At 40.3% G+C, this 11,947-nt stretch overlaps 1 protein-coding gene across 1 annotated transcript in view; it reads right to left on the reverse strand.

Moving 5' to 3' along the window:
- Positions 1 to 11,459, reverse strand: part of RBFOX1 (RNA binding fox-1 homolog 1) — a 399,208-nt gene extending 387,749 nt beyond the window's left edge. The window contains exon 1 of the mRNA XM_088152958.1: positions 11,397 to 11,459. Within this exon, the coding sequence (XP_088009084.1) occupies positions 11,397 to 11,444 (48 nt within the window). The 5' untranslated portion in view covers positions 11,445 to 11,459. The remainder of the gene's footprint in view (positions 1 to 11,396) is intronic.
- Between the last annotated feature and the right edge of the window lie 488 nt (positions 11,460 to 11,947).

Below are 11,947 nucleotides of genomic sequence, written 5' to 3' on the forward strand. Positions count from 1 at the left end.
ATAGTTCATCGCTTAGTCTCTTATCTGGCACTTGGTAGACATTCTCCTACTTTTGAAAGAATACCAATAAATCTATTACCTCTCCTCTTTTGATCCTGTTTATGGACAACTCTCGTTTCTTCTAGAGGTCTAACCAGAAGCCAAGTTGTACGTCATCCAAAAACGTACTTTTCATCAGCTCTGCTAATACTGCAAGGGGTTCTGTGCCACCCATCACAAGCCCCTGGAAATAGCCACATGGCCTGTAGTTTCTGCATGTTCTTTTTCTCTCTCTCAAAATATACAGCATTCAGGACGAGAAAACATGCTCAGCAATCTTTGCCTACCTTTCCTTTCTGCATTTCAAGACAAAAGAAAGACTATCACCTGCCAAACGCTAACAATAGGAGAAAACAGGCACCTCATCTGAGATGCTTCGAAGCACAGGAAGCATGATCAAGCGAGGAGGACTGTGCTGTTCCTTGTGCGTGGATGGCAGCCAACTGCATTTCCTCCCACTATCCCTGCCTCTTCTTAACAAGAAAGGCCATGGCATCTTTAATGACTTCATTGCCACCCCCCGCCCCCCAATCAGGTATTCTCTTCTAAAGAATGTTCAGAAAATGCTGGTGGTTTAGGATCAGTACAAGCTTCATCCAAAAGCCTAAGAATTGTCCAAATATATTTTGGTAATATGTAGGTAGTTTCAAGCAGTCACAGCTGCTTCCTCCTCCTCCTCCTCCTCCTCCTCCTCTTCTTCCTCCTCCTCCCCCCCCCCCACCGCTGTCTTTTCCAGCTTTGCTATTTAAAAGTAAAGGCAGCACTTCAGCAAAGCAATTTCTTTGTGCTATTGTCATTGAGAAGTGACCCTGGTTGACATAACTGTCGTCACAAGGACCTCCTGAGCTATTATTCAGGAAAGAAACACCGCGCACTTGATCTCTTCTTTTGTTCTGTTTTGTTTCAAAAAATCCTCTTGCATTGGGGGTGGGGGGGGTGGGGGGGGCAATGAAACCGTCCAAGACTGTAGCAGAACAGGATGTTCAATAGATGTTAACACCCCACTCTGCTGCCAATTGAAGAGCTTTCAGATGTGAACCCAGGGCTTCATTGATGAACATCCAACAAACTTCATTTCATTAATTAAAACAAGTAGTGCAGAAGGACACCCCTTGCTAAATCTGCATTAAAGGTTATCTTAGCCACTCACACCTTTGAGAGTGCCAATTTGTTCATACGATTAAAGTTTCTAAGAGCATGGCAGTGTCCTGCTAGGTGCAAAATATATCAATCCCTTGAGAGTTTGGGGTCCTGGGTGGAAAGTTTCCCTCTTCCCTCTTTTGGAAATAGCATCCTTGGTCTAGTGGCCCTGTACGGTGCTTTTACCCTAGGAATAACGGCAAAATAAGCATTTGGTTTTCTCTTGTGGGAGGGGGTGGGGATAAGCAGGCAGGTTAAATGAATTGGAAAACCCAGAAAATAATAGCAAGATGGTTTGCCCTCAGCCCATCAGCTAGTGGAGGATTATTTCAAGGCCCAGCTGTAAGGGGATGGAGATAAATAAATAAATAAAACTCAAACAGATGGCAAATGAGTCTTAGGCACATAGACCCATTTCATTCATGCATGCATATGGAATGTTTTTGGGTGGGGGGTGGGGGGTATGCTCTCCCATGAAAATTACCAGGAATTAGAAGCCTAAGAATGAAAACTGCAGTGGGGTTCACATTTCATACTCGTAGATTCCTGACATATTTGTAGGCTAGGAGGCTAGGATTCTCTCTCTCTCTCTCTTTTTTAAAAGATCGGTAAATTGGAAAGACTCGCCACACGGAAAAGCTATGAGCTGTTTTGTGCTGAAATTACTTTTACGGAAGGAAAAAAAAGAATAAACAGCCGATCGGCTGCCAATTTTCCTCTCGTGTGAAATGCAGAGAGAGACGCAGTGGAAGTCCCAATGCGAAAATGATGTTGCTACCTTGTGTAGTCAAAACCAGATAAACTGGTTTTGAGAAGATTCGGTGATTGGACTGTTAGTGGTTGCTTTGGGGGAAAAAATGGCTTTGCATTTTACAATTTGTCAAGTCGACTGGCTGGTCTTGGCAGAAGTGATCATCCCACTTGGCAGCTGAAACATTATACAATGTATAAGTAGAATAAAATAAAACAGAAACCAAACCCAACCAGCCAACCAACCAGCAGCAGCAACAAAATGTCCTGAGGCTTTAGAAGCAGAAGGAAGAATCTTGCCATGAAGATCAGAGGTGGAAAACCTAGGTGACTGTTCCTCACCACAATGATGTCCACATGACAAAACACGCATACTGACATCACAATGTAAGCCCCGCCCTTCTGTGTTTGTGTAGCAACACTGCACGCAAGGATGTAAGGAGTGGAGTACATGAAGTCGCAATGCACGTTTCATTACTCTGTTCCCCCCACTCCCCTGTGGACATCCCATGGACACCTTCCTTCCACCCCCTGTGGACATCTTTGGTGGAACAACTGAGAAAAATACTTCAAGCTGCATTTTTATCTGATGATGGTTACCAGATTTTATTCAGGCTATTTATTTAGCCATATATTCTTATTTTGCTTGTGTATCAGGAGAAACTGATGCAGCTCCAACTAATTTTGAGAAATCTCAGATTGTTGCCAGCATTCAAGACACGTTCTGAATCTCACAAAGAAGGGGGGGGGGGGGGGAGGGAAATCTGTATATGCTTTTGTGTCTCTACTTGGATCTATTTTTTAATTTCTAATACAAATTGGACTGTAAAGGGTTCCATATCCATTGGAAGAAGGATGTGAAGGAATGAATCTCCTGACAATGAAAAATTCTAAAACTTAAGGGATTTTTTTAAAGTTTTCATCCATGCAGATCGGTGCAAGGATAGAAAGGAACACACTTATTTATGAGGATATGTAAAATTGGACCAAGAAAGCACAAATTATTGTGACATCAGTAAAATATGGGTTGGATCAGCCTCATACTAGCACAAAAAGTTTAGAATTGGGACCTCATCTTGGAATTTGTGAATAACTGATCAAACCATAACGTTCAACAATTGATGTTTTCAAAATGGGATCCCAAATTCCTTCAAAAATGGTCTATTCCAAATTAATTTCCTTCTTTTAAAACCTTTTAAAAAGTTGGAGCCCAGTGACAGTACATTTCATGCACAGGTTACCAGCTACCAGTTTTGAATCCTGGCATTTTACTTAAAATGCTTGAAAACAGATCTGGAATTAACATTGGCCAATGATTCTGGAGGACCACCAGAGCAGTATCTTAGATTTGACAAGAATCTAGTTCAATTTTGCATATTCAAATACGTCCCCCCCCCCCCACCCCAGTATGGATGTGAGATATATAATAGCTAACTTCTACTCCTGGAGTTTGATTAGCTGCAAATCAGCTTCTGGGTGGGATTCAAGGTGCTGATTATAACTGTTAAAGCCTAACATGGATCAGAGCCTGATTATCTCCAAGAATGCCTACTCTGAAATCAATCTGCCCATCTGTTACATCTTTGAACAAGAGGGACCCAGCCCCTTAGGAGTTGCATCTGCAGAGACCCAGTAATAGGGCCTTCTCAATGGTGACATCCCTTCTGTGAAATGACTTGCCCCCATATATATGGATCAGTGTTTCTCAACCTTAGCAACTTTAAGATAGGTGGACTTCGACTCCCAGAATCCTGAGAGTTGAAGTCCACCTATCTTAAAGTTGCTAAGGTTGAGAAACACTGACATGGACCATCACTCCCCTGATGAGCTTCCACAGCAAGGTGAACCCCTGTTGCATCTGGGTCTTTCCCTGTTGGCCTGCACTATTATGGTTTATACTGCTTTCTGTTTTTTCTGCTGCATTTAATCTCTGCATTTGGTATACACTGCTCAGAGCTGTTTGGAGTGGAGGGACACAAAAATACCAGTAATAAAATAAAAAATTAAAATAGCTCCACCTACACTGAGAAGTCTTCCTTATTTTTGCAAAACTATTTGGATTTTCCTCAAGACTACTGTGGTTTTATAGAAACTGGGGTTGAAGAGAGGTTTGGTTATATTTTAAGAGATAGTTAGAAGTTGTTAATACTGATTATACTTGCTGGGGATGAAGGGGTTCCTTTACTATTTTTCTCTTTTTTCCTTTTTTTATTTTCCTGCACTTTTTTCCTTAATTTATTTTTTTCTTTTCTAATGTATTTTTCTATTTTGTAGCTGTGTAAGTTTTATTTGTATAATATAATCTTTCTATATATGAAATCTATATAATTTCATATAATATAATCTTTTTTATTTGTATAATATAATCTTTCATAAAATTATTGAAAAGGAAAGATTGCTGTGGTTTAAATGGCACCAACTAAGCAATTTAAGAAAATGGGAAGTATCTCTTCCAAACAACTAATACACTAAAGATCAAGTTAATTGCAGGTTGAATACGCTTGCCAGTGGATATTTAAACAGATAGATCATACCTATCGGAGAGTTAAATTTTTCCTCCTGAAGAAAAAAGAATCCAACTAATGCTACTGATAAAAGATAAATATTTTTAAAATGATAAATGCCATGCTGGGATACAGAAGGTTTTTCAGGATCACAGCAGGTGAAGAAAGAGTTAAACAACTCCTACATGGTTGGAGGAGTTAGACAACTATCACAGGCAGTAGTCCTGAAGCCAGTCGGATGTGACATGTTCATCTAATGATATGTCATTCTGCAAGGATGGGGCTACTATAGAACAGGTTCATGTTCTCATCAATCTAATGGAACTTACAGCTTTGTTAGTTAGTAGAGTTTCCATGGACAATTGTAGGGCTGGGGCAGGACCATATGAGGATTGATGGACTTTCAAATACCTTGGTCTAAACTATTTATGGCTTTGAACTTGGTTGAGAATTCAGTTGACAATCAATGCAGCTGATATGGAACTCAAGCTGTATGTTCTAATTCGTTTTCCCAGTTGGGTTGCTAGATCCTGCAATAGCAATACTTCCAAAACTTCTTTAAGGCAAGATGACATATAGCAAGTTTAAATAGATATGGGTGATTTTGAATCAACCAAAAGCTGACTCTCCTGGTAACCTATATCATGTTTGCATCTATGGACACTACTAAATTCAGGAGAACCCCCTAAGATATACATTTCATTCTTCAGGAAAAATATACATTCTCCTTCCTTCCTTCCTTCCTTCCTTCCTTCCTTCCTTCCTTCCTTCCTTCCTTCCTTCCTTCCTTCCTTCCTTCCTTCCTTCCTTCCCCCTCCTTTCCATCCATCCATCCATCCATCCATCCATCCATCCTTCCATCCTTTTCCCCCCTATTCAAATTGGCAGATATCCCCATCTACAGTACTTCCATCATACCTGCTTTATGACTCAGTTGGGAATGAAAATTAAGAAATTGAAACAAGAGTTTTCATTAAACAGTGGCTTTTGAACTGGAGATTTAAGGAAAGGTACTTTTTTGGGAGGAAACAAAAGAAAAATGGTAGAGCGTTTAAATGGTAGAAGCTTTGGCTGGCAGATCTTTTTTTTCTTCCTGTCCCTTACATTTTGCAAAACTCTAGAAGTTCTTAAAATAAGTTATCCTTTAAAAAAAGGTAACCATCTGTATATAGAAAGGTGAATATTTTACTATAATCAGTAAAAAGGAAACCACCTTTTCCATGATGATTTTTTCCCCTTGATTCAATATCTCTACTGTGAACTACTTTCTAGTTAAAGACAAAGCAGGTTGATATTGAAGTTTTAGTTCAATTGCTTTCGATCTCCTGGTGTCCAGCATGAGAAATGGCTCCATTTAAGATGAATTACCCTTTGCACAAATCACTTCACCATTTAAAACAAACCAAATGCATCATCATTAAGTGGGAGGAAATTTACCAATCGTATGATATCGACAAGGCCATGGCTGTGCTATGAAATGGGAGTTGAACGTGAACTCTTTGTTAGTGCAAAGCATAGCTGCAAGGGTTTTTCTAAAAGGGACCAGATTAGGCTTCTTTTGGGCTGCTCACAGAGGCCTCCAATTAATTTCCATGTCCAATTCAACCATCAGTGGTTGAAGACATTGGTATCTGACAGAACATTTATTTCTTTGTCAACTATCCATGCCTTATCAGAGATCCACGGAAATCCTTTAGCGACCCTCCTTCCATCAATCTAAACTTAGAGAGTAAGAGGAGAGAGGAGACTTTTTAGTGGTGTCTCCCATCTTAGAATGGCCACATTAAAAACGTTCAGATAATGTCCATATTGCTCTTTCTCAGCCCTACACTAATCTATTTTTGTACTCACAAACACTTTAGCTATAATTAAATATGATATAGTTAAAACAATGTGATGTTTTATTCTCTCTCTCTCTCTCTCTCTTTCTCTCTCTCTCTCTCAGATCTACTATCCTAGCTTCTTTCATTCTTTTTTTTTTTATTTGTTTCACTGGGTTGTAGGTTAAGCCACTGTAATGTATAAGTTATTGTGCTCTGTTGGTATGACTGGTAGGCTTCCATCAATTAATTGTATCATTATTGCATTAGAAGAATATAATTACTCTTTTTACTATGACCATATATCAATAACCTACCTTATTCAATTATTAACGAGCAGATAGACAGACAGAAGGATAATTAAATTTTGTAAGACTGGGTACATAGCACAACAATGGGTGACCTACATAGTATATATTAAAGGTTCCTGGCTGTGTTCAGATGAATTGCTCAACTACAAGAATAGATAGAAGAAGCACAATATTCCAACTAAGTTCCATCAGTCTTTGAAAACCTGTCTCTTGTCTGTTTTATAAAGCCAGTTCACATCTTGGATATCTAAAAGATCTTGAAGGAACGAAGATAGAGTCCCACATACTTGGAGCTATTACAAATATGAGAGGCAGCATGAATCAAAATGGAGCCTATTGTAAGGAATTCTATGGAGTTGGGATCTTTGGAAACCATGTTATTCTGGGGAAGGAAGATGGATGGATGGATAGATAGACAGACAGATAGATGACAGAGATCAATCCTATGTTTCTATTTCAAGCTTTACAGATGCTAACAAATTCTGACAGAGGCAATACTGATTTCCAATATCTTTTGCCTCCAATGATATTTTTGGTATAATGCTAAAGACCAGTGCTAAAACCCTATATGCATTCAGCTGAAATGAAGTCCCTCTGGAATCAACGAGGCTTACTTGAGATGAAGCATTTCTACTTTGCTCCTCATTTGGGTCAGTTTGTCAAAAATCAGCCCAAACACCAATAGCTCTTCTTTGTGGAAACTAACACCAGGTTTTTACTTTTCCTGCACTCTTAATAAGGAGCTTGCTGGTGATTAATCTGTAACACAGAGTATTGAACTATTTAGCCAGTCAGACTTTCTGATGCATCTACTGGAATTTCTATGTGTACCAAGAAGCTCTCTTCTTAAACAAGAACACATTAGACCCTCTAAAGAAAATATAGCTTGCCATTACTATGGAAGATAAGCAATTTTATTGATACCTTTCCAAAAAAAAAAAAAAATCAGTGAATGCATAGAGAATCTATAAACCTAGCAAGTTTTATCAAGTAATATACCAGTATTTTAAGGCATGCAAATGATTCCCAAAGTGGACTAAAGAACTGATTAGCCCATGCATTCTCTAGAGACAAAGGAATATGGCTCTCTTTGGCCAGTAAATGTTTCTTCACTTCCAAGAAAATAAGAACAGTATTCCATGGCTTCATGCACAAAATCAAATTAAATTTGTGAAAGCCACATCATTTTTTTAAAAAGGGCATATGTCAGATCTGTGGCATTAAGTGTGTTGCACCTACTTTACCAACAGATGTGAATGGAGAGAGTACCTGCTGGAGATGAAAAACCCCAGACTTCTGAATCAACAATACAAAAGGAGTTGAATTCCCCAGATATCTGGGGGATGTGAGACAGCAGATTATGGTAAATTTATATAAGTTATATCCAGTAAAGTAGATTGGAAAAGTTCTGCTTTTTTTTCCCTGCAGGGGAAAAAAATCAATTTCATAAATTTATTAGTAACAATGAATGGGTGCCAACTGCAAGTACAATTAGGAAAAGTTTGGCAGTTTCAAAGCTTAATTCATGTTTTTCAGCTGATTGTTATTCCTAGTGAGTATGTGAAAGGAATGGGGGGAAAAATGTTATTGATGAGAAACTTTTCCAACCTGGAGTAGGAATTCCCCAGATCCAAATATACATTTTCTATGCACATGAGCAGTAGTTGCTTAGGAAAATTGCCCAGAAAAAACACAATACTAGGTGTGTTCTGTGACAGGGGTTTCAAACTTTTCCAGGCCACAGAACATGTTATATATATAGCTTGCCATCACTATGGAAGATAAGCAAATTTATTAACACCTTTCACATACATCCCCCCCCAAACCCTGATCAAATGTCAAAGCTCTAATGACAGAAACCTGGTTACAGTTGAGTGAACTTCTGTTGTTGTTGCCTTCAGTTTCTCATGGTGCCCCATCAAATTCTCATGGAAGCCTAGAGTTCCATGGAACACAGTTTAGCAAACCATGTTACATGGCAACTTCTCCATGTTTTGGATAAGGGGACATGGAAAAGCAATTTGGATCTGAATGCTATTCAGGGGAGCTCACCAGCACACGAAGTAAAGAGAATGGTTAAAAAGAAGAACCAGTTCATATGGAAAGAAATAACTTGAGTGTCATATTGTCAGTACTGATAGATGTATCGTTCACCATTAATATATAGCAAGAAAAAACAGAGATGGAAAGGGGTATAAAGCACCCTGCTATGGATCATGTTCTGGCCAGTTTTATGGCTTCTACTCTTTGTCTTCTCCCTCTACAAGACTCCCTCTAAAGCGGTGAGCAAAAGTCCCGCATTCAGATGTGAAACGTATAGACTTCTAAACACCTACAATGAATATGAACTGATTAACCAGACACAGAAAGAGATCTCTAAGTCGTGGATTCATAACTGTATGAATGGGTGTGCATTAGCACATCAAAAACATACTGCTAACTACTTTTGCTCGCTTTTATTTTTACATGAAAATAAAAATTCCAAAGAAGAAAGCCAGGCTGAGTAAAAAGTGTTAATGGCACAATCTTCTGTTGCAGAAATGGGATCCACACCAAGAGTTAAAAAAGGGGACAGCCCTCAAGGAACAATCTGAAAGTGCATTAGAACGGCTTCTCATCTTTTGTCTCCAGCTGAAGAGAAGACCCTAAAACTGCCACTTGTGAGCAATTCTTCCAAGGCCCATGTATATTTTCTTAAACTGGAAAAACATCACTATGCTGGGACTTCAGTTGCATGTGTTTCATCCAAGCCAGTATAAGAGGAAGAGAGGGCTCCCCAAACCTTCTTCTTTCTGCCTTGCTCCATCACCTGCCTCATGTTTAGGCAATCATTTATGTGCCCAGATTAAAGTTGATCTCTTTGATATTGAAATGGGTGTATGAAAAAGTTAAAGGGAAAAAAAAATACTTGGAACCAACCAACCTCCCTCCCTCCCTCTAATACAACATTGGAAAACACACACATGTACACAGACAAACACAACAACCTTTTATAGATGACTACACAGTAGGCTTTTTTAAATGGCACGCAAAAAGCATGACAGTAACATCAAGTCCTTAACTAAGAAGACTCTTAAAAAAGAACACACACGCACACATGTGTTTGTGTGTGAGAGAGAGAGAGAGAAAGAGAGAGAGAGAGATTCTGATTGCAGGCACATAAAACCCACCCAGATACATGAGACTGTCTAGTTTGTACAGATGAATCTTTTAATACCCAATTCGTTTCTTCAATCCTGAACCAGTTCCCTCTGTACGATCAAGATACTGGCAGGACAAATACACCAGAGTTGACTTGGTTTCTTTTAAGCCACAGGGCTTTCCTCTTACTGCCCACCTACAAAGAGATTTGTGATCAATCCCATGTTATCTTAACAAGACTGCTACTAGAAAAGGAGGAAGCATTGGAATGTTGCTTTTCTACACATTGTTTTTCAAAAAAAAAAATTAAAATAAAAGAGAGACAGACAAAGGAAGAAACTTCAGCACAGAGATACATCTGTGAGCCATCTACACTATGCTAATACTGAGTGTTAATAAGTAAGAGTCACAGTCCCTATTTCGGTTGAGCTACAGTAAACTCACAAAAGGGGGAGGGAGGGGGAAGAGTGACACTGTCAACAGAATAAATGCAATTAATCACATTTGCATGGCAATATATTTTAATCTTGCTTCTACAAATCCAGCGCGCACCTCGCTGTAGTGCTGAACAACGATGATTATTTGCAAAGCTGTATATGATCCTACACGTTTGAGGTTCATGCGCTGATCTCTGAGGTTCAGCACCTTGGCTAGAGAGAAATCCCCCACTGCTTTCCATTGGATTACTTTCAAATAAATGGGTTTGGAAGCTGAGCTTCGATGCTTCTCAGTCCTCTTGCCTTTTTTCCTGGGGTTTCAGGCACAATAGACAACTCCATCAGTACATGGAGAAGGTTAATTGTAAAAAGGTGGTGCTTAAAAATAAGTAAAGTAGGCAGCCATTCATTTTTAGATGGAGCAAATTCACCCCCGCCCCAGAACAATGCCCATTTTCACGTATCCAGGTTCACAAATCGCAGGTTGACAAATGACTCATCCGCTAAACCAATAAACTTCTCAAATTTTCACTCCGTTTCTTTCCGATTCATTAGACTCATTTGTCCTCCGACCGCATCTCATTTCAACAAAGAACTCACACTCTTGGATGGTTCAATAGAAATTTGCACCAGAGTTAAAACTTCAGGGGACAATTTGAGGAACCATCCGGTGCCTCTGGTAAGAACCGTGTGCCTGCACATCGGAGAAAGGTAAAGTTTTTTCCCACCCCCTTTCATGAAATCACCCCTTTTGTGTCGCTGCAAATCTGCATTTAAGTAGCAAAAACAGCATCTTTATTAATTCCGTGCACAAAGGAAGCCACAAACGCCTAGAAAAGGCACGCGGGCAAAACGCAAAATAACCCCCCAAACTTTCCAATACCGTGCAAATTATGACCCCGTCAAGGACCAAGATGGAAGGGCACCCTAGCTTCGAATCTGGATCGTCCCGGTGATTTTTATTTTCTTATGAACATGCCCTCGTCCATAAGAGCCCCGTTCCTACAAGAGGGAGGCAATTACACTCTCCATTCAGGCAGAAAGCTATTTTCAGTCCACGAGGTGCAGACAATAAGAGGGGATATCCAAATCGAGAAAGGCAGAGATGGGGGGTAGGAAAGAAGTACGTGTGTGTGTTTGTGTGTGTGAATGCGTGTGTGAAAGAGAGAGAGAGAGAGAGAGAGAGAGAGAGAGAGAGAGAGAATGTGTGGGTGTTGGGAGGAGAGATGGAAAAAAAGTTGCTTATGGACTTACCTGCTGTAAGTACATAAGAGTCAAGGCACAGGAGAGCTGGGGAGACATACCCACATTCGGAAGTGCCACGCAGGTTGTCCCCGTCAGAGGATGTTGCATGATGCCACTCTCCACTCGGCGGACGACAAGTGAGGGGGCTTGCATGAGAACAGGCTAGCCCTGCCTCAGCGCCAAAGAAGGGGAGAGAAAGAGCCTGGCTCTTTCTCTTTCTTTCGCGCTCTCTCCCTCTCTCTTCCCCCTGTAAAACTGCCACCGCTCACTTTCTGGGGGGGGGGGCTTCGAGCAGAGAAAACCAAAAGAAAAAGAACCCCCCCTCCACACACCCACACGCGTGTGCACACACACTGCCCTGCTACTCTCTTCTTGGGGTGTTATTATTATTGATGATGATGATGGTGATGGTGATGGTGATGGTGATAATGTCCTGGAGGGTCTCCTTCCCCTCCCCAGCCCAGAGGGTTCAAGCCCTACATGCGTCTGTCAAGTCAAGGCCATTTGCTCACAATTATTATTTCCCCCCCCCCTCTTGCTCTCCCCCAAAGCGAAGCACA

Source organism: Python bivittatus, unplaced genomic scaffold (genome assembly GCF_059951505.1).
Source record: "Python bivittatus isolate LINGU-HERP-01145 unplaced genomic scaffold, Pbiv_v1 ctg000030_np1212, whole genome shotgun sequence".
NCBI lineage: Eukaryota > Metazoa > Chordata > Lepidosauria > Squamata > Pythonidae > Python > Python bivittatus.